At 37.0% G+C, this 24,399-nt stretch overlaps 1 protein-coding gene across 1 annotated transcript; it reads left to right on the top strand.

Annotated features, from left to right (window-relative positions):
• Window positions 1–372: 372 nt before the first annotated feature.
• LOC137621942 (tyrosine-protein kinase RYK-like) lies at window positions 373–24,399 on the top strand (the record flags this gene model as incomplete). The annotated part of the gene is given in 6 exon segments (XM_068352443.1): window positions 373–398; window positions 784–943; window positions 1,073–1,186; window positions 1,188–1,210; window positions 1,936–2,049; window positions 23,331–24,399. Coding segments are annotated over 5 exon segments (435 nt in total), but the record flags the coding sequence as incomplete, so codon positions are not given.

Genomic DNA, 24,399 nt, shown 5'->3' with positions numbered 1-24,399 from the left:
GCGTTAAGTGAGTGTGCGTTCTCTCTCTCTCTCTCTCTCTCACTCTCTCTCTCTCTCTCTCTCTCTCTCCAAAGCCCTTAGCCACCAGAAACTGCCTGTGAGTTTGCTCTCTCTCTCTCTCTCTCTCTCTCTCTCTCTCTCTCTCTCTCTCTCTCTCTCTCTCTCTCTCAAAGCCCTTGCCACCAGAAACTGCCTGTGATGTGTGCGTTCTCTCTCTCTCTCTCTCTCTCTCTCTCTCTCTCTCTCTCTCTCTCTCTCTCTCTCTCTCTCTCTCTCTCTCCCAAAGCCCTTGCCACCAGAAACTGCCTGTGAGTTTGCTCTCTCTCTCTCTCTCTCTCTCTCTCTCTCTCTCTCTCTCTCTCTCTCTCTCTCTCTGCCCTTGCTACCAGAAACTGCCTGTGAGTGTGCTCTCTCTCTCTCTCTCTCTCTCTCTCTCTCTCTCCTCTCTCTCTCTCTCTCTCTCTCTCTCTCTCTCTCTCTCTGTGTTCTTCATTCTTAAAACAACCCAAAACGGTTTCCTAATATCTATGGCATTGATTAAACAAAATTCTTTAACCAGTGACTGATTCAATGATTGAATCTCTCTCTCTCTCTCTCTCTCTCCTCTCTCTCTCTCTCTCTCTCTCTCTCTCGTGTACAGTCTGTATATATTTATATATACCATTATCAGCATTACTAAGATTTGCTGTAATAGCAGATACAATATCAGTTTGATGTCCATTTTTGCCTTATCTCCAACACACAACTCAATCTGTCAATCAAGCCCCTTCTCCTCCTTCGCAGGATCGACTCGGAGCTGCAAGTCCGCGTCTCCGACACGGCCCTGGCCCGGGACCTCTTCCCACAGGACTACCACTGCTTGGGCGACAACGAAAACCGACCGGTCAAGTGGCTTAGCCTTGAGGCTCTCATTCATAAACAGTTCACTCCTGCCAATGACGTGGTGAGAAGGCATTTATTTCTTTTAGTCTTTTTTTTATTATCATTATTTTTGGTATACTATTTGTATATTATTTTTATTATTATCACTGTAGTTGTTATTATTATTTATCATTCCATCTCTGTCTTGCAGTGGATGTTTGGTGTTTTACTGTGGGAGTTGACGACTTTGGCTCAACAACCCTACATTGAAGTGGATCCCTTTGAGATGGCTGCCTACCTCAGAGACGGCTATCGCTTGGCTCAACCCCAATAACTGCCCTGATGAACTGTAAGTAAGCGAGAAATGCTGCCAACTGCAATGAATTTACAGCCTGAAAATGCATCTATCTTAAACATCTATTGTTCTAATTATAATTCAAACCCACTAATCTCTAAGGTATTTCTGATCATAGTCAAAATGTGTGTTTTAGTCACCAAAGATAGTAAAGGGAAGACGGAAAGTTTCTCTACAAAATAGCCCATGCACATTAGCTCACAGATCAGTGCCACCTGTTGGCAAAGCTCCCAACTAAAATGACCTGAAAACCATAATGACATATATGAAATTTAATGCCTTGACATAATACACCAATGTAGGTATTGTTTTTGTATAAAATGCACATCTTTGAAACCATAGATCAATATATCATTATTCAGTAGTGACAAATGTAATTCATATTAAGCAGGCTTTTTTCCTCGAGTCCAGATGTAAACAAAAAGACTTAACTGATCAGCGCCATCTGTTGTCAGCGCGCCCTACTAACGAGGGATAAGGCTCACGGAAATTCCAGTCACTTTCCGTTCTTCTCTTTACTGTCTTTCTTTAGTAATGAGTGATAATCTTATCCAGAAACCAATAATCTGTCAACACTCTTTCAATTTTGTCAATTTTAAGTGTAACTGGGGTTCCCCCCCCCTTCCCCCCTCCCCCCCCCCCTCCAAGTGGCACCTGGGTGCTGACTTGTCTCCCAGCCATAAAGCCCAAATTTATAAATTCAATCTTCTTTCTTTTAGATTTGGAATGATGGCCTGCTGTTGGGCACCCGCCCCTGAAGACAGAGCAACCTTCCCTCGACTCCTGTCCTCCTTGCAGGATTTCTATTCCACACTCAGCAAATATATATAAAGGTTGGTGTTGTTGTTGTTGTTGTTGTTGTGTTATTTGTTTTAAAAGTTGTAAATGTCGCTCATGAGCAGCAGATGCAATGGACAGGACAATGTCCAGAGACCAACCATATATAACTTCTGGGAGGACCAGAAGTTCAAACATGTAGCAAATGCTTTTCTGTTGAACAGGCTGACATATGTCTCGTTCCATAATTCATATTTGGATGATTTTGATTTATATTTTTTTTTATATTTGTCGTAAACAGTTGATTCGTTATTTCTCTGTACTGGTCTATTTTCCCTGTTGGAATCCTTGGGATTATAGAATCCTACTTTTCCAATTAGAGTTGTATTTTGACTAGTAATAATAATAATAATGTTTTATTCCCGCAAAAATCACTAATTAACAAACTGAAATTTATTTATATAAATTTGGATTTGTTAATTTTATTGCCTAAGATTTTTTTTTTCTATCAAATAATAATATTGTTTTATTCCCCAAAAATCAGTTAATAACAGAATGAAATTAAGATAGTTAAATAAAATCAGATTTATTGATTTTATTAGCAAAGGTTTTTTTTCTATCAAATAATAATGTATTATTATTATTATTATTATTATTATTATTATTATTATTATTATTATTACTAGCCAAGCTACAACCCTAGTTGGAAAAGCAAGATGCTACGAGCCCAAGGGCTCCAACAGGGAAAAATAGCCCAGTGAGGAAAGGAAATAAGGAAATAAATAAATGATGGGAACAAACCAACAATAAATCATTCTAAAAACAGAAACAGTGTCAAAACAGATATGTCCTATATAAACTATTAACAACGTCAAAAACAGATATGTCCTATATAAACTATAAACAACTTCAAAAACAGATATGTCATATATAAACAATAAAAAGAATCATGTCACCCTGGTCAACATGAAAACATTTGCTCCAACTCTGAACTTTGGAAGTTCTACTGATTCAACTACCCGATTAAGAAGATCATTCCACAACTTGGTAACAGCTGGAATAACACTTCTAGAATACTGTGTAGTATTGAGCCTCATGATGGAGAAGGCCTGGCTATTAGAATTAACTGCCTGCCTAGTATTACGAACAGGATAGAATTGTCCAGGGAGATGTGAATGTAAAAGATGGTCAGGGTTATGAAAAATCTTATGCAACATGTCAGCCTGGTCAACATAAAAACATTTGGTGCAACTTTGAACTTTTAAAGTTCTACTGATTCAACTACCCGATTAGGAAGATCATTCCACAACTTGGTAACAATACAGTCATGAACAAACTAAAATCGATATAAGTAAAATCGCATTTATTGACTTTATCAACAAAGATTTTTTTTTTTCCATGAAAACGATCCAAAATTCTGCCTTTCCATGAAAAGCAGCTTTTCCAAATATTGTGAAGAGTCCAACTTGTTGCTTTGAAGGGATTACTGTTACGCGTAATCCTGTTGTTATGCTGTTCAATATTGCAAAGGATGAGAATAGAGTCCTTTTTTCGTAGGTTTGCTTTGAATAAAATAAAAATGTGGTTTAGAGTTTGGGTATATCTATGTATGTATACATAAATGTGTGAATTAATGCGTTTTATGCCAATGCATTAGATATACAGGTGTGCATGTATACAGTAAATTAATTACAACCATGAATTTAATATTTCATATAAAGGTGTACATGTTGTATACATATGCCCACCCACGCATGCACATTCTCTCTCTCTCTCTCTCTCTCTCTCTCTCCTCTCTCTCTCTCTCTCTCTCTCTCTCTCTCTGTATATATACGTATGTATATATACATATGTATATATACATATATATACATATATATATATATATATATATATATATATATTTTATATATATATATATATATATATATATATATATATAATATATATATGTATATATATATATATATATATATATATGTGTGTGTATATATATGTGTGTGTATATATAGCATTTCCGTGTTACGTGGATGGTTTATTGCTGTTATCTCAGAAAACCAATGCTGTATCATTTAGTTTAAATATTCAATATATATATATATATATATGTATATATATATATGTATATATATATATATACTGTATTTATATTGAATATGCGATCCCATGTTCACTTCTACCAGATGTGTGCATTCTGTCTATCCTAAATAACAGGCTAAAGACAAAACGCTTAAAGCCATTTTAGTGTTTCCATATTGTTATGTACCACATTTGCTGTTCATTCCAAAATGTAATTATTATTATTATTATTATTATTATTATTATAATTATTATTATTATTATTATTATTATTATTATTATTATTATTATTATTATTATTATTATTAGCTAAGCTACAACCCTAGTTGGAAAAGTAAGATGCCACAAGCCCAAGGGCTCCAACAGGGAAAAATAGCCCAGTGAGGAAAGGAAATAAGGAAATAAACAAACGATATAAGAAGTAATGAAAAATGAATATAAAATATTTTAGAAGCATTAACTACATTAAAAAAGATAGTTGATATATAAACTATAAACACTACAATGCAACATTGCGAATCAATCTAAGGTACAGTTGGACATCTAAATTCCTGGAACACCTCGCTCTGAAGATGTAAACCCGGCCTCACCCTTACTGCGCGGCAAGTAACTAAACGGCTAATGTAAGGTGAGTAAGCTGAGTTTGTGGGCTTAGCAACACAGTAACTCGTCGCGCAGTAAGGTTGCGACACGGTGCATTTCCTCAGAGCGAGGTGTGCATGGAATTCCTGTGTCCGACTGTACGTATTTATGACGTAAATCGTTCAATTACATTAATTTCATTGATATACATTTTGTATTTTGTCTAAATATCTTAAATATATGTGTTGTCTATGTATATATCAAGGCACTTCCCCCAATTTTGTGTGGTAGCCGACATCAAACAAAAGCCAGGCTGACACTTGCACAAATTTGTGGCACGCATTGTCACGACTCGAGTCGTGAACTGACGTGAACTCGTCGTGAACTGGCGTGAAGTGTTCGTAAACCCGTCTTGACATCGTGGCATGTCGTGACGAGAATTTTGAAATGCTCAAAATTTTGGTCACGACAAAATTTCGTGACCGGGTCGTGAACTATGCGCGAACTGTTCGTGAACTCGTCGGTACGATGTGGGAAGTGCGCAAACTATGCGCAAACTACGCGTGAACTCGTCGTGCCAGTTCGTGTCAATGTGGACAGGTCAGCTGTGATTCTGAGGTAATTTTTTTTTTTTTTTTTTTTTTTTTATCTTCCAGTTCGTGCCACAAAAGGTCACGACTTGCCACGACAAATTCGTGGCAAAAAGTCTTGCAAGTGTCAGGGTACCCAAAGGAGTAAAAGGGGACCTTTCCTCTCTTCTCTCCTCCCAGCCTGACGAGGGATTCAGCCGAGTTTGGCTGGATCCCTCGTGTTGTAATAGGTATAATCGATATCGGAATTAACCAATCAACCTGCTGAAAGAAATAACTCACAATTTTTTCAAATAAAGATTTTAAAAGTTTAAAGATCGCTCATGAATGGCAGAGGCAAGGGACAGTGACAATGCCCTAGAAACTGACCATATAACATATGATTAGCACCCAAACCCTCTCTCCACCCAAACAAGGACCAGGAAAGGCTAGGCAATGACTGCTGATGACTCAGCAGGTAGTCCTATAGGTACCCCCAAAATCCCATCCTTAGCTCACAAGGATGGGGAGGTTACAGAAACTACAAGAAACTATCCAGCTTGATCGGGTCTCGAACCCGAGTCTGGCTGAACGCTAGGCAGGTATATTTCAATAAGGCTGCAAGAACCCAAGGAGAAAAGTTTAACCTCCTTGCCAGAACCTATTTAGTATTTCTCAATGGAAAATATCTTTTGCCGTTTTTTTTTTCATTTACGTAGGTAATGTTTCACTAGAAATGTATAAAGAATTTTAAGGCATGGCAGTATTAATATACTAACTGAATTCTAAGATCGGCAATTGTTACTGTAATAAGGAAAACACAAAAAATATATATATATATATATATATATATATATATATATATATATTATATATATATATATATATATATATATATATATATTCTTCCACCATCCCCAAACTACTCTGCGGCACTTAAAGAATTCAAATGCATGAAAGTATTACAAACTACACTAACTGAATTCTTCTAAGATAAGCAAGTATTACAGCAGTAAGGAGGTAAGATATTATTATTATTATTATTATTATTATTATTATTATTAAATGCTAAGCTACAACCCTAGTTGGAAAAGCAGGATGCTTTAAGCCCAGGGGCCCCAACAGGGAAAATAGCCCAGTGAGGAAAGGAAATAAAGAATAAAATATTTTAAGTATAGTAACAACATTAAAATAAATATTTCCTATAAAAACTATAAAGACTTTAACAAAACAAGAAGAAGAGAAATTAGATAAAAGTGTGCCCGAGTGTACCCTCAAGCAAGAGAACTCTAACCCAAGATAGTGGAAGGCTATGGTACAGAGGTTATGGCACTACCCAAGACTAGAGAACAATTGTTTGATTTTGGAGTGTCCTCCTAGAAGAGCTGCTTACCATAGCTGAAGAGTCTCTTCTACCCCTACCAAGAGGAAAGTGGCCACTGAACAATTATATTGCAATAGTTAACTCCTTGAGTGAAGAAGAATTGTTTGGCAATCTCAGTGTTGTCAGGTGTATGAGGACAGAGGAGAATCTGTAAAGAATAGGCCAGACTATTCGGTGTCTGTGTAGGCAAAGGGAAAGAACCGTAACCAGAATGAATGGTTCTATGTAGTACTGTGTGGCCAGTCAAAGGACCCCATAACACTCTAGCGGTAGTATCTCAACAGGCGGTTGGTGCCCAGGCCAACCTACTACCTAGAAATTAATATTCTTCCATCATCCCCAAACTCTACTCTTTAGCATCTAAAGAATGATAAGATATGACAGTATTGTACTCTATACTGACTGAAATCTAAGATCAGCATTTATTACAGCAATAAGGAAGAAATAGAAAAAAAAAAAAAAACAATTAATATTCTTCCACCATCCCCAAACTCTACTCTATGCCACTGTGTTCCAGAATATTCCATAATTATATTCCCCAGTAATCGTAAGTCTTTCGTAGCGAAGATCCTGTTAATCCTTTACATCGTCTTCCCTCGGTTCCCTGTATCTCACTCTGCATGTAAAATGTCTCATCACACTTCATTACTTCGCCGGGAGATTCCATTCACTCGAGATCATGCAAAGGGCGCCTCTCCTTTGTCTGAGACGCCAGGCTGTCTGAGCCTCAGGGCAATTTCCACTCGGTCAGATCCTGCTTTGGTTATTTCTGCAGACGACGGAGACTGGCTTGGCTTAGAGGCTTAACTATATTCAGTTTTTTTTTTAATGAGCTGCATTTACACAGACTCGCAGCGGTGCCCTTTTAGCTCGGAAAAGTTTCCTGCTATCTGATTGGTTAGAATTATCCTGTCCAACCAATCAGCGATCAGGAAACTTTTCTGTTGTTTATTTCTGCAGACGACGGAGACTGGCTTGGCTTAGAGGCTCAACTATACTTAAGTTTTTTTAATGAGGCGCATTTGCACTAAATTGCAGCGATGCCCTTTTAGCTCGGAAAAGTTTCCTGCTATCTGATTGGTTAGAATGATCTTGTCCAACCAATCAGCGATCCGGAAACTTTTCCGAGCTAAAAGGGCACCCCTGCGAGTCGGTGCAAATCTGCCCCATTAAAAAGAATTGACTCTAAGTCTGCTTATATGCTTAAGCTATCTTGATATATTTCATTTTAAGTATTTCTTTTACGTGGTATGGTAGATCTATTTTAACGTTGTTACTCATCATGAAATATTTTTTTTTATTCATTTTCATTACTACTTGATTAGTTTATTTGTTTCATTATTTCCTTTCCTCACTGGGGTATTTTAACGTTTGAGGCCTTGGGCTTATAGCATCCTGCTTTTCCAAATAGGGTTGTAGCTTGGCGGGTAATGATAATTATAATAATACCTATTGTATTCTCTTGACTGGATATGGAAATTTCATATTATTATTATTATTTTTATTACTACTACTACTAACTAATCTACAATCCTAGTTGGAAAAGCAGGATATTATAAATATGAATAGCCCAGTGAGGAAAGGAAATATGGATATAAATAAATTACAGAAGAAGTAATGAACAATTAATATAAAATATTCTAAGAACAGCAACAACATTAAAATAAATCTTTCATATATATAACCTATAAAAACTTAAGAAAAAAAGCAAGAGGAAGAGCAAGAGCACTTAAACTCGTATCTGTATAAGTATTGAACTTGTATTAGAATAGCGTGTTCAAGTGTACCCTCAAGCGAGAGAACTTGAACTCGTATCTTTACAAGTATTGAACTTGTATTAGAATAGCGTGTTCAAGTGTACCCTCAAGCGAGAGAACTTGAACTCGTATCTTTACAAGTATTGAACTTGTATTAGAATAGCGTGTTCAAGTGTACCCTCAAGCGAGAGAACTTGAACTCGTATCTTTACAAGTATTGAACTTGTATTAGAATAGCGTGTTCAAGTGTACCCTCAAGCGAGAGAACTTGAACTCGTATCTTTACAAGTATTGAACTTGTATTAGAATAGCGTGTTCAAGTGTACCCTCAAGCGAGAGAACTTGAACTCGTATCTTTACAAGTATTGAACTTGTATTAGAATAGCGTGTTCAAGTGCACCCTCAAGCGAGAGAACTTGAACTCGTATCTGTACAAGTATTGTACGTGTATTAGAATAGCGTGCCCTAGTGCACCCTCAAGCAAGAGAACTTGAACTCGTATCTGTACAAGTATTGTACGTGTATTAGAATAGCGTGCCCTAGTGCACCCTCAAGCAAGAGAACTTGAACTCGTATCTGTACAAGTATTGTACGTGTATTAGAATAGCGTGCCCTAGTGCACCCTCAAGCAAGAGAACTTGAACTCGTATCTGTACAAGTATTGTACGTGTATTAGAATAGCGTGCCCTAGTGCACCCTCAAGCAAGAGAACTTGAACTCGTATCTGTACAAGTATTGTACGTGTATTAGAATAGCGTGCCCTAGTGCACCCTCAAGCAAGAGAACTTGAACTCGTATCTGTACAAGTATTGAACGTGTATTAGAATAGCGTGCCCTAGTGCACCCTCAAGCAAGAGAACTTGAACTCGTATCTGTACAAGTATTGTACTTGTATTACAATAGCGTGCCCTAGTGTACCCTCAAGAAGCGTGCTCTAGTGCACCCTCAAGCAAGAGCACTTGAACTCGTATCTTTACAAGTATTGTACGTGTATTAGAATAGCGTGCCCTAGTGCACCCTCAAGCAAGAGCACTTGAACTCGTATCTGTACAAGTATTGTACGTGTATTAGAATAGCCTGCCCAGTGCACCCTCAAGCAAGAGCACTTGAATTCGTATCTGTACAAGTATTGTACGTGTATTAGAATAGCCTGCCCCAGTGCACCCTCAAGCAAGAGCACTTGAACTCGTATCTGTACAAGTATTGTACGTGTATTAGAATAGCCTGCCCCAGTGCACCCTCAAGCAAGAGCACTTCAACTCGTATCTGTACAAGTATTGTACTTGTATTAGAATAGCGTGTTCAAGTGTACCCTCAAGCAAGAGAACTTAAACTTGTATCTTTACAAGTATTGAACTTGTATGCATCTGATTGAATGTTCCCTTATCCACACTAGCTCCATTCCGTCTAGAATCTGATTAAACTCGTTTCATCTGATCTGCCGAATCTCTTATTTCCCAAATTCCCAGTGCTTCCTCCGTCTTTATTGGGGATACAATTTGAATTTTTATATGGGAATACCTCGCTCTCTGCATACATGACATTTAGATCGAGATCAATTCTCATTCATAAAGGCCAATCAAGTCCGCCTCGTGTTCATTCTAGATTTAAATTGGATCTCTCTCTCTCTCTCTCTCTCTCTCTCTCTCTCTCTCTCTCTCTCTCTCTCTCTCTCTCCTACTAATACACCTTATACACCTACACAAAATTCTCTCTCTCTCTCTCTCTCTCTCTCTCTCTCTCTCCTCTCTCTCTCTCTCTCTCTCTCTTCTCCATTTAAACTACCTACACATACACCATATGCCCTATTTACACCTACACATTCTCTCTCTCTCTCTCTCTCTCTCTCTCTCTCTCTCTCTCTCTCTACATTTAAACTACCTATACATACACCATATGCCCTATTTACACCTACACATTCTCTCTCTCTCTCTCTCTCTCTCTCTCTCTCTCTCTCTCTCTCTCTCTCTCTCTCTCTCTCTCTCTCTCTCTCTCCCCCTAAACATCCTACACATACATCATATACACTAAACACCTACACAATCTCTCTCTCTCTCTCTCTCTCTCTCTCTCTCTCTCTCTCTCTCTCTCTCTCTCTCTCCTTAAACATCCTACACATACATCATATAAACTATATACCTACAAAATATTCTCTCTCTCTCTCTCTCTCTCTCTCTCTCTCTCTCTCTCCTTAAACATCCTACACCTACATCATATACACTATATGCCTACAAAACATTCTCTCTCTCTCTCTCTCTCTCTCTCTCTCTCTCTCTCTCTCTCTCTCTCTCTCTCTCTCAACAGCATACCTTAGCAGACAGAAGTAAGATTCCCACTTCGAAACACCTGTCAATCAAGACAATTGTAACCGTTAAATGCATTGTTTACTGTTGAATCCCGTCCGGATAACGTACGCAACCCGGACCCTCCCTAGCCCCTATATGTCCGTTAATTTCGACCGTTACTCTCTTCCCTCGCTGGCCTGTCAGTATCCAAGTCCCCCTCCTGATTTGGAAGCAGTTCCACCCTATCAATCTTACAGTATTTGGGAAGAGCAGAGGTCGGCAGTTTTAATTCATGACCTTTGTTTCGAAGATTTTGGTTTGGTTGGATAATGGAAGAATTCCAATAACATAGAAAAAAAAAAAACTCGATAAAGAATAAATTATCAAAAATAAAATAGGAGATAGTTTTCTTGTTTTGTAAAGTTCATATCAATGTTTACCTTAACTATTTGGATATTGGGAGAATTGTAAGAACATTGAAAAAATCGGTAAAGAATAAATCATCAAAAAAATTAAATAGTTTTCGTGTTTAGTAAAGTCTATCTCAAAACTTTACCTTTGTCTTCTTATAGGCCTATCAATCTTGCATGATTTCGCGTTCGATAAGTTGGTTGTTATTGTCAACATGCATATCGACTTGAATTAATACAAGAATTATGGGTCTGACTAAATCTAGCATATTCAGCCAACTCTAAAATGTAATTATAGTTTTCGAAAAGCCACAAGATAATCCTAATCAGGTATCTTGATGGTAGGGTAACTTCTTCAAAACAGCTTCGTCATCATAGTCATTTTATTTTACATATTTGAAGACTTCCTTTCCTCTGCTATTGTTTATATCCCCTCCGAGGTGTTTGTGTTGATTTGTATGTACATTTGTAATGCACGGGAAGCAAACGCTCATACAAATGAAGAAAAATATCCCATTTACGTTTTCTTTAATACGACAACCGCCACTGGACTCCACTTCAAAGTGTCGTTGAATGTAACAAACTAATTTAAACTAATTATCATTTCATTGTTATCTATTTTTTATGCTAATGTCAACCTCATCGACAAAACTATTGATTGTAACGATGCAGTTTTTATTATTATTATTATTATTATTACTTGCTAAGCTACAACCCTAGTTGGAAAAGCAGGATGCTATTATCCCTCGGGCCCCATCAGGGAAAATAGCTTAGTGAGGAAAGGAAACAAGGAAATATAAAATATTTTATGACAAGTAACATAAAAAAAAAAATTGTCACCTTTAAAGCCTTATGTGACCCATTGTGAGCTTATTAATACCTTTTTTTCGTCTTTAAATAAATTTAATTGTTCGGCAGCTGCCTTTACATTAACGTATCCTCTGCCCCCGACACAAATTAACCTTGTCAGCTGGGAACTGCTATAAACTTCAATCACTAGTTTATCCAGCCTTCAACTAGTGATTAAAGACTGAACCCACTTCAGAACATTTAAAGGTTTAAAGGCCACTCATGAATGACAGAGGCAAGGGACAGTGACATCGCCCTATCAAGGAGGACAATGCCCTAGAGACTGACCATATTACCTATGATCAGCGCCTAAGGCCCCTCTCCATTCAACCTAGGGCCAGGTAATGGCTGCTGATGACTCAGCAGATAAACCTATAGGCTCCCCAAACCCCCTAACCTTACCTCACAGGGATGGTGAGGTTGCAGACACCAAAGGAACTAACGAGTTTGAGCGGGAGATCATAAGGGGCTCAATAAAAACATAAGTAAGTCACACAACATGCACCAGTGCCTTACCCTAATTTGTATGTACAGTTGAACACAGGAATCTCTGGCACACCTTGCTCCGAAGAAGTGCACTCAGTCGCACCTTTAATCCGCGGCTAGTAACCAAATAGATAGCATAGGGAGACATAACAGATGTGGTGGGCGTGGCTAAACACAGGAACTCGCAGCGCAGTAAGGGTGTGGATGGGTGCACGTCCTCACACGTACAGTTGGACACATGAATTCCTGGTACACATCGCTCTGAGGATTGATTGATTGGTTGCTCAAATCAATCAATCAATCAATGCTCAGTGATGTGTACCAGGAATTCATGCGTCCAACTGTACTTTTGAGCGTCTTTGTTAAGAAGTACTTACTCTATTCCAGTTCTTCTACAATTCATGAGAATAAAGTTTTGTTTTTATTTATTTTTTTCCATTACTTTTTGTGTTTACTCATTTATTGCCTTCCTTCAAACCTTATAATTCATCACATACATAAATTTTATATATCTTTATAATTTCTATATTTCCCCTTTTAAGTTAATTAGCGGCATGTATTCAGTATAGAATATTCGATATCAACAGATTTTTCCCTTTTACAGAGCTCTATTTGCCCCCCTTGGCTTCACCTATTCTGGTATTCATACGCTTATTTGTCTTATATTAATCCGTAGCATTCGTTCTCATATATCTATTAAAGTCAATACTCTCCCCATTTACCCTCGTCCATGTTAATATTAATTACTCTAATTCCTCTTCTTCCATTTACTCTCATAACATTACTCTCATAATCACACCGTTCCATTTTTTCTCTTCATACTTTGAAAAACTCCTCTCTCTCTCTCTCTCTCTCTCTCTCTCTCTCTCTCTCTCTCTCTCTCTCTCTCTCTCTTCTCATTACTACCAATCAATACTGAATCATATATGTTCCAATTGCAACCCTTTCTCGTCCCCTTCATATTTATACCTATTTGTGACCTTTTCATTCCAAATGATTATCAAATATTCACGGCGTCATGACACGCAATTAGCCTGAGACCTTTTGCACTAAACCATATACACTTTAAAATCTAGTCATTCGTTGGAGGCAATCTTGTAGACTAAAAACTTGTGGTGGCCGTTGTGGTAGCGTCAATGACCGGTGAACGCCAGACCGGTGTTCGAGTCACGCTCAAACTTGTTAGTTTCTTTGGTCGTTGCAATCTTGCCATCCTTGTGAGCTAAGAAGGGGGGGGGGGTGTTTGGGGGAGCTTATAGGTCTATCTGCTGAGTCATCAGCAGCCTTTGCCTGGCCATCCCTGGTCCTAGCTTGGTTGGAGAGAGGGCTTGGACGCTGATCATATGTATATATACGGTCAGACTCTAGGGCATTGTCCTGATTGATAGGACAATGTCACTGTCCCTTGCCTCTGCCATTCATGAGTGGTCTTTAAGCCTTTAAACTTGACATTCCATTACTGCTGTTAGAAACGACTTAATCCCTTCTTGGCACTTACAGTTTCTTTCTGTTATTATCGAGCTTTTTACCTAAATATTTTAAAAGAAAAACCTAATTCTTTATGTTAACCCATCTTGCATTCTCCAAAATTTCCCTTTCTTTCCCCAGTCGTCTATCATATAGCAAGCTCCTTATGTACACCCTCCCATATATTCTAAGTAAGGGCATGTCCCCATAGCTCCAACATTCTCCCCTATCACCTCTCCCCTTCTAGAGTTAATAATGCTCCTCACCCTATCCGTTGGAGACTTTCCTTCACCTAAACAGACCTTACACGCCCTAGCTAGCCTCTCAATTACACTCTCTGTCTCGCACGTAGCGTCATCAAGTTGCACATATCCATTCGAGTTGTCTTTATTATATACTATGTTATTCCCACAGTTATACACAGATTTAATTCCACCCTTTACACGTTTCCATCATTCTGTTCTCTCTAAATACCTCACCATTATTATTATTATTATTATCATTATTATTATTATTATTATTATTTGTTAAGCTACAACCCTAGTTGGAAAAGCAGGATGCTATAAGCACAGAGGCCCCAACAGGGAAAATATCCCAGTGAGGAAAGGAAGCAAGGAAAAATAAGATATTTTAAGAGCAGTAACAACATTGAAATAGATATTTTCTATATAAACTATAAAACTAAAACAAAACAAGAGGAAGAGAAATTAGATAGAATAGCGTGCCCTTGTGTACCCTCGAGCAAGAGAACTCTAACCTAAGACGGTGGAAGACAATGGTATGGAGGCTATAGCACTACCCAAGACGAGAACAATGGCTTGATTCTGGATATGTACTCCATAAGACAGTAGCTCTTCATTTTCCCCCTAAATAAGTATCATTTGATCATTAACCTTTCCTGGTGTATTTGATTGGCTTCCGAACACTTTTTTTAAAGATGTAAATGTATGTGAAGGAGATATTTTGATTTTCATAGGTACGGTCCAGTTCGTCAGAAAACCTAAGAATTTCATATTATTAGGGATGATATACTTCGAAAAAATCAACACAAGGTTTTTATTATTATTATTATTATTATTATCATCATCATCATCATCATAGTTGTTGCTGTACTACAGATTATGCTTCATTGTACTTGGTTTTTAGCATTTGAGTGATAAGTTCTTTAATAACTTTAGGTATATAATCAGGAAATGTTAAAAGTATGAAATAATTGTCCGATATAAACACAGAATGCAGTAATAAATTATTAATATCATATATATATATATATATATATATATATATATATATATTATATATGTGTATATATATATATTTATATATATATATGTATATATATAATATAAATTTATATATATATATATATATATATATATATATATATATATATATATATATATATATATATATATTCATAGTTCCAAAACTGACATTAGTCATAAATTTGGAGCTATTGCTCTACATACAGAATGCATTGATTCTTTACTCAACTGAATTCAATTTTAACACGGAATTTTGCTTTGTAAAGAACGGAAATTTACTGTTTTAATCAACTATCTAACTCATTTGCAAGCCTTGAAAACTTTTAATCCAAAACAAACACAAATTAAGAAAGTTGAGATGGTGATTTTTTGGTCTAGATTGGTAAAGGATTTTGTGTCCTTGCATGTCTATACATAAGGATGTGGTGGCCTGGTGGTGGGGTCCTTGCAACCTCACCATCCTTGTGAGCTAATGATGGGGGATTTTGGTGGAGCCTGTAGGTCTATCTGCTGAGTCATCAGCAGCCATTGCCTGGCCCTCATTGGTCCTAGCTTAGATGGAGAGGGAACTTGGGCGCTGATCATATGTATGTATGGTCATTCTCTAGGGCATTATCCTGCTTGAGAGGGTAATGTCACTGTCCCTTGCCTCTACCATTCATGAGTGACCTTTAAACCTTTAAATACCTTGAGTACAGCTTCATATGTATGTAATATGGTAAGTCTCTAGGGTATTGTCCTGCTTGATAGGGTAATGTCCCTGTCCCTTGCCTGTGCCATTCATGAACGGCCTTTAAACCTTTAAATATTTGAACGATTATGATAAAATGACTGTGGAGGCCCTGTAGAGAGTAGGGTTCCCCTGCTGTATAGGAGCAGAAAAACAGCCCTTAAAGGAAATAAGTAAAGTATCAACATACAGTCGTGTATAACAGAGTACTGTAAACTATAACACATATTCATGGTGCCATTCTATGATCTTACAAACTTATCTGTAGAATGGTAACATTCCAAAAGAGATTGCTGTGCTGCGTAAGAACGTGTTTCCTTATATATATATATATATATATATATATATATATATATATATATATATATATATATATATATATATATATATATATATAAACTATGGTATCTTGGCATCATTCCTGAGAGCTGGAAGATTGTGAAAGGTGGCAACCTACCCTTTGTAATCCGAGACCCATGATGAGCTGTAATCCCCTTGTTTGTGAGGCATTTATTGCTTGAATGCCTCGGTTTAGGAGCCCCGAGAATGAGCTACCTCTCAGACTGAGGGAATGAGCGGACCAATTACCTTTTTATCTCTAGTTCTTGCGGAAGATTTTCTTATTAGGTAGAGTGGCATATTTCACTTCGTTGGAGCAACTGGTATTTTGAAAGGATAAATTTTGCGTTGTGATTTTTGATTAGATTTTTAGTTTTGTTGAAAAGATAAATTTTCTTTGTGGATTTATTTAGATTTTATTTTTATTGGAAAGATAAATTTTCTTCGTGGATTTATTTAGATTTTATTTTTATTGGAAAGATAAATTTTCTCTGAATTTATTTAGATTTTATTTTTATTGGAAAGATAGATTTTCATTGTAAAATCTTATTAGATTTTAGTTTAATGAAAAGATAGATTTTCGTAGTGAGTTTTATTAGATTTAAAGTTTATTGAAAAGAGAATTTCGTTGTTAATTTTTATTAGAATTCAATTTATTTATTCATGAAATATACTTAACTATGTTTGTGGGTTAAGAAATGAAGTGAATGTGTGGAAAAATGCTATACAAGAAATTACATACTATATATTCATGCCTTCAATTACCATAGATTTTGTGACGTCACATTATGTAATTCAGACAATCTTTCTCTTTTACTTCATTCATCCTCTTATTTAAACCCGAAAATCTGAGTCCAGGATGATTACCGTATGAGCATGAATTACCTTGATGACAGCTCTCTCTCTCTCTCTCTCTCTCTCTCTCTCTCTCTCTCTCTCTCTCTCTCTCTCTCTCTGTATATATATATATATATATATATCTACATATATATATATAAATATATACATATATATATACATATATATATTTATTTATACGTATGTATTGTTTATTATTATTATTATTATTATCATTATTATTATAATTATTTCATATAGTTTTCCTCATTAATCCATCTTTTTCAGAAGTAATAACCTGGAGATATATATATATATATATATATATATATATATATATATATATATATATATATATATATATATATATATATACAATTCTCTCGCAACTTTCTTTTTTTTCTGGATACACCCTTCTCTTATCCTTCCTATTCCTGTTTCTCTTTCAATTTAGGAATGGGAATAGAGGGCATTCCTTTGGCAAGATTCCAACAGCCATTAATTCCTAACTCTGCTTAACTTCTCTTGTGGCTCTGACTAATGATTTCTTCCGCTTTGAATTTTTAACTGAGATACAATATTACTTTATATAAGAAAAATTAGATATTTGGTTCTCCAAATTGCATTATTTAAGAATTAGGTTTTTTTTTTCTACAAGCTTGTCTTTATTTTGGCTTTCTGTAAATGGTTCTTCAACTCATTCTTCCATTTCCTTCTGTTCATGCCTTGGTGCTGTCGTTAGATTATTTTATTGTAACTGTTCAATACTTCCCTTGTAGTTTATATCCTTGTTTCCTTTCCTCCCTGGTCTATTTTTCTTGTAGGAGTTCTTGGACTTATAGTATCTTGCTTTTCCAACTAGGGTCCTTGTTTCCTTCCCTCCATGGGCTATTTTCCTTGTTGGAGTACTTGGACTTATAGCATCTTGCTTTTCCAACTATGGTCCTTGTTTCCTTTCCTCCATGGGCTATTTTCCTTGTTGGAGTACTTGGACTTATAGCATCTTGCTTTTCCAACTAGGTTCCTTGCTTCCTTTCCTCCATGGGCTGTTTTCCTTGTTGGAGTTCTTGGACTTATAGCATCTTGCTTTTCCAAATAGGGTCCTTGTTCCATGTCTTCCATGGGCTATTTTCCTTGTTGGGGTTCTTGGACTTATAGCACCTTGCTTTTCCAACTAGGATTGTAGCTTAGCAAGTACTAATAATAATATCCTTAAACAAATTTATTAATAATTTTACACAGAGAATAAAAATTTCTTTTAATCAATTACCATAGTTTTCTTTTCACCTAATCCATTATTCATGAGTTCGGTTGAAATTTTTATATATAAACTAATATATGGAAATATTTATTGTAATTTTGTTACTTGTTTCCTTTCCTCACTGAGCTATTTTCCCTGTTGGGGCCACTGGGCTTATAGCATCCTGCTTTTCCAACTAGGGTTATAGCTTAGCAAGTAATAATAATAATAATAATAATAATAATAATAATGCTTTTCATATTTGCTAATGATACAAAACTAAAAACTGCCACAACAAATTGATAATGTAAATAAAACTCCATATACGTTTAGCTTTCTTAATTTCTCTCCCTCATTTCTCTAGATACTAAGAAGTTTCATAAACCATGAAATTACTCTGAAAATTACTCTCTTGCTTGAGGGTACACTCGGGCATACAGTTCTATCTAATTTCTCTTCCTTTATTTATTTTAATGTTACTGTTCTTAGAATATTAAATTTTTCCCTGTTTCCTTTCCTCAAACGGGCTATTTTCCCCGGTTGGGTCCCCTGGGCTTATAGCATCCTGTTTTAACAACTAGAGTTGTAGCTTAGCAAAAAATAATAATAATAATAATAATAAAATTTAAACCTCGTTACCATTTCGGAAAGGAACTCCCACATGAGGAGAGAAATGTGATTCTCTAGATTGCATGTAATTTTGAAAGCGTTTCGAAAGACCCCCGAGCTGAGAAACAACACAATATTTTCGACGTCGCAATTATTTTTAAGGTCTTTCTCTCTGTATTTCCTTGTCTCTCGCTGCGATTTCGTAATGTTTCTTAATTTTACCTCTATTTCGTCTTACATGAGTTTAATTTCTATGTAAAATTATTGTCTATATTCTTTGTCTTGCGTTTAACCCTAACCTTGTATATTTTATTCCTTTTCTCGTATAGAGATGAATTAGAAATACGATGATGTGAGTCCCTCGTGTGGTAGCCTATTGGAAACCTCCTTGTCTAGCCATTTGCGGGACTGGGGTTCGAGACCCGCTCGATTTAAATAATTTCTTGTAGCGTCTGCAACCTCACCATCGTTGTGAGCTAGGGATTTTGAGTCTATAGATCTTAGAGTCATCAGCAGCCATTGCCTGACCCTGCCTGGTCCTAACTCGGGTGGAAAGGGGGCTTGGGCGCTGATTATCTGTATGTATAGTCAGTCTCTAGGTCACTGTCCTGCAAGAGTACTGTCACCGTCCCATCCCTCTGCCATTCAAGAGTGACCTTTAAACTGTTCCCTATTTGATGCTGTGAATGAAAGGTCGTCATTAGTGCCGTATCCTCTGTACCATGGCCTTCCACTATCTCTTTGCTTAGAGTTCTCTTGCTTGAGGGTACACTTTTGCTTGCTGTTCTGTCTTGTTTATCTTCTTGTTTTGTTAAAGTTTTTATAGTTTATATAGGAGATATTTATTTTAATGATGTTATTGTTCTTAAAATATTTAATTTTAATTGTTAATTACATCTCATTTTCTTGTTTCCTTTCCTCACTGGGCTATTTTCCCTGTTGGAGCCCTTGGGCTAATAACATCCTGCTTTTCCACGCTAGGGTTGTAGCTTAGCAAGTAATAATAATGTTAATATAGTCAGCCTCTAGGGCACTGTCCTGCAAGAGTATTATCACTGTCCCTTGCCTCTGCCATTCATGAGTGACCTTTGACCCTTTAAGCGGGGCTAAAACGGTCGAACGGTTTGTTTAACCCGGTTGTCGAACCTGCTTGTCAAACGGTTCGAAGAGGTGGAGTCAGCTGCAAATGCATAAGGTTTGTGGACAATGAAACCCCGCCCACAAAAGTCAGGCAAGAACAGACTTTCTTCGAACTGTTCGACGAACGTCTTCGACAACCAAATACCCCGTTCACACGTTCGAACATCACTTCAAACGGTTCGACGAACGTGTTCGACAACCAAATACCCCGTTCACACGTTCGAACATCACTTCAAACGGTTCGACGAACGTGTTCGACAACCAAATACCCCTTTCACACGTTCGAACATCACTTCAAACACCGGTCTGTCGAACCGCGTTCGACTATGTAAACCCGCCTTTAGATGTTGTGAATTAAATTCTCTTTGCAAAGTCTCGTCATTTGAATCACCAGGGGACATTGTTCATATTCCCTAATTGGCTGTCCACTAGGGTTACTGAACACGTGGCACCTTCGCCACGTGTCAGGATAATCACGTAATTTGAGATACGTTTACCTCGAGAATTTATAGTTTTTCACGGCGGTCGGAGCATGAAAAGAATATGAATGAACTTTCAGTAACCGAAACTTCTTTGCAACTCAAATTAGATCCAAAATTTGCGCAATTTCGTGAATTGCAACACTAATTGAATGTGTTACGGACTTATGTTTTGTTTTATTCTAGGCAGAATTTGATTATCATTATTATTATTATTATTATTATTATTATTATTATTATTATTACTTGCTAAGCTACAACCCTAGTTATAGAATATCTAATTTAATGTTGTTACTGTTCTTAAAATATTTTATTTTGATTATTTATTATTTCTCTTGTAGCTTATCTATTTCTTTATTTTTTTCCTCACTGAGCTATTTTCCCCTGTTGGAGCCCTTTGGCTTATAGCATCTTGGTTTTCCAACGAGGGTTGTAGCTTAGCAAGTAATAATAATAACAATAATAATAATAATAATAATAATTGAATATGTATTCTTATCACGTCCTTTTTATCTCAATTTCCTCCCTCTTAGAATCTGAACTTTCTCTAGCTACAGACAACGGCCATCTTTATCTTTTATGATATTCTCTATCTCATCACCTCATTTCCTACAAGTTTTAAACGTGTTTATGGACAGTCAAATTGGCCACTTTCCAACCTGGGGGTACAATTTTGATCACATTCTGTAACGGATATACTGTATCAATTTCAAACTTTACAGATTAACGAAAGTTCGGTGCTCAGGAAACGTAAAACTGAAATATGATTATCCACAGAGAATTCCCATGAAGGACCCCCCTCTCCCCCCCCCCTCCAAGGAAGTTGGAGTCGTTATGAACCCCCCCCCCCCCTATCCTTTATGGGAGTGCCATGAATTCATATTTCCTGGGCATTTGCCAGCATAAGTAGATGGGGCGACTCGGGTCTGAAGAATAGCAAAGTTACATTCTGGAACAGCCCTGGCATAGCCTGTGCCATGGTCTACCATTATTTTGGGGTAGAGTTCTCTTGCTTGAGGGTACACTCGGGCACACTATTCTATGTTACTTCTCGTCCTCTGGTTTTTCGAAGTTTTAATAAGTTTTTATTTCAGTGTTGTTACTGTTCTTAAAATATTTTATTTTTATTGTTCCACACTGGTGGGCTATTTTCCCTGTTGGATCCCTTGGGCTTATAGCATCTTGCTTTTCCTTCTAGGGTTGTAAGTTAGATAATAATAATAATAATAATAATAATAATAATAATAATAATGATAATAATAATACCACCGTACGTCCTGCGTGTCGTAAAAAAGTTACTCAAAGGGTAGCTGTTGCCTTGCAGTCTTGCTTTTGAGCAAAAGGCAAGGCACACTGCCAATAGCTGTGGAAACCAGCCACCCGTTGAGATACTGCCGCTAGAGAGCTAGGGGGTCCTTTGACTGGTCAGTCAGTACTACATTGGATCCTTCTCTCTGGTTACGGTTCACTTTCCCTTTGCCTACACTTAGAGAATACTCTGGCCTATTCTTTACACTTTCTCCTCTGTCCTCATACGCCCGACAACACTGATTACCAAACAATTCTTCTTCACTCAAGGGGTAGAAGAGACTCTTTAGCCATGGTAAGCAGCTCTTCTAGGAGAATGACGCTCCAAAATCAAACCATTGTTCTCTAGTCATAGATAGTGCCGTAGACTCTGTACCATGGTCTTCCATTGTCTAAGGTTAGAGTTCTCTTGCTTGAGGGTACACCCGGGCACACTGTTCTATCTAATTTTTCTTCCTCTTGTTTTGTTAAAGTTTTTATATTTAATACAGGAAATATTTATTTCAATGTTATTACTGTTCTTAAAATGTTTTATTTTTCCTTGTTTCCTTTCCTCGCTGGGCTATTTTCCCTTTTGGGGGTCCCTGGACTTACGGAATCCTGCTTTTCCGACTAGGGTTGTAGCTTAACAAATAATAATAATAATAATAGTCAACTGCTACCTTGCAGTTGGTCTATTTAGTCGAAAGTTAGGCAAATTGCAAGGGCATACGATCGTAAAATCCATGTTTGATGCTACTGGCATCAGGCAACCGACCCCTTGATTGTAGGGATGACGGTTGGAAAGAAGAAGAGAGTTAGATGCTGTCTCTCAAGTGTAAAAAAGAAAAAAAAAGATATATCTATTACTATAGGCATGTATTTCTTTCATGTCACGCTGATTGGCATTGCCAAACGTATGACTTCTCGGTTTCTCCCTTCCCTCGGGTAGGTGGAGAGGGAATGGTCATACCCTGTTGAGGAGGGTTACCCCGAGAGGTACACTCGGAAACCACAATCTCTCGCATTGCCGCACCAGCGGTTGTAGTAAGGAATGGGGGAAGGGGACAATGACCTAGAGACTGACCATATATACATATGATCAGCTCCTAAGACCCCTCTCCACTCAAGCGAGGTCTAAGGAGGGCCAGGCAGTGGCTACTGATGACTCAGCAGATAGACCTATACCCCCCCCCCCCATTTGTTAGCGTGTGCGTATATCTATCTAAATGTTTAGCCGTCATTATTATAGGTTGCGTACACTAGTTCCATAATAAACGACATTTACAGTTTTCGAAAGGTAGATAAACGGGTTCGTGTGTTGTATATGAGAATTAGAACAGCAGGTTTTAACTTAATATCTCATTGTCAATTTAAAGTACTGTTATATGCAGTCACAATTCTTTTCCAATTAAAACTTCATTATCATAATTTAACATTAAAGATGACTACTCACAAATCATAAATTGGTAATTCTAGTTGAAATAAGAATATAAAACAACGTGTATAATATATAATTAACCTTCATTTATTTATCTTTCAGATGAGCTTTGGCAACCCTCCGGGAAACGAAATATCTCGAAGGAAGAAGAACGCGCCAACTGGGCACCGAATTATCCGTTTTCTTTGGTTGTGCAAAAAGAGAGAGCGATGAAACTTATCCCTCTTTAAAGTTGAATCCAAGTTATACTGAATGTATCCATATTTAAAAAAAAAACAATTACCGGTCCTGTGGCTTTCAGTCCGTATAAGAATGAATAAATAAATCAAGAAGCAATAAGATAATGAAAACGATGTGTCTCTTTGTTTTCTTGTTTCTTGATCTCGTCCCAGCCAATGGATTCCACCCTCAACCCCTTTTGTAAAGCATGTGTCTATTTTTACACCAGTCCCACCTCTTTCCCCAAAAACCCCAACCCATTTGAAACTTCCCCTGTCCCCCTCTTCCCCCCTCCCCGTGGCTTTTCCGTTTCAGATACGGTAGTATTATGTCATATGCATGGTGCTAAACCTTTAGCCTAATTCTTAAGCTAGAGAGAGTAAAAACTCGTGAAGTCAAGTCTTGAGGTGTTGAAATATCCTTCGCATTTCATATGTTCACCAAAGAATTATGTCTTCTATTGTAAGTGTTTACTTTTTGAATGTATACAAGACAAAACCAAAGACTTTAACGAGGGAATGATATTAGAGGTTTTTAGCAAAAAATGTAGTTGAGAGAAGAGGCGAAATTGTTCGTGATATTTTCTCCGGCTTAATTGGCACAAACGTTGTAGGAAGTAAGAAAAGTGCAGTTTCAAACAAAAAATAAGGAAAATTACTGCTATTCAACGTCGTCTGTTCTGCATTTAGATTTGGCTTGTTCTATCAAGGCAAAACAACGGGTTAAATTGTCTTTATTAAGGCAGAAAAGGGTAAAATTAACTGAAATAGAAAGACAGTCGGGTAAGGAATGAATGACGAGAGAGCAGAAGTGCAGAAAAATTAGCGTTTTAGCACTGTGTATTGTTATATCTGTGGAACGTAAAGATTAGTATCATTGTTTATCTGTTTAATATACAGCAATATTTATATAACATTGTTTTATAATCATGCAAAATAAAAGTTGCCATGAG

This window comes from Palaemon carinicauda, chromosome 2, assembly GCF_036898095.1.
Source record: "Palaemon carinicauda isolate YSFRI2023 chromosome 2, ASM3689809v2, whole genome shotgun sequence".
NCBI classification, from domain to species: domain Eukaryota; kingdom Metazoa; phylum Arthropoda; class Malacostraca; order Decapoda; family Palaemonidae; genus Palaemon; species Palaemon carinicauda.
The sequence above is the reverse complement of the archived record's forward strand: the minus strand, read 5'-3'. Positions and strand labels throughout refer to the sequence as shown.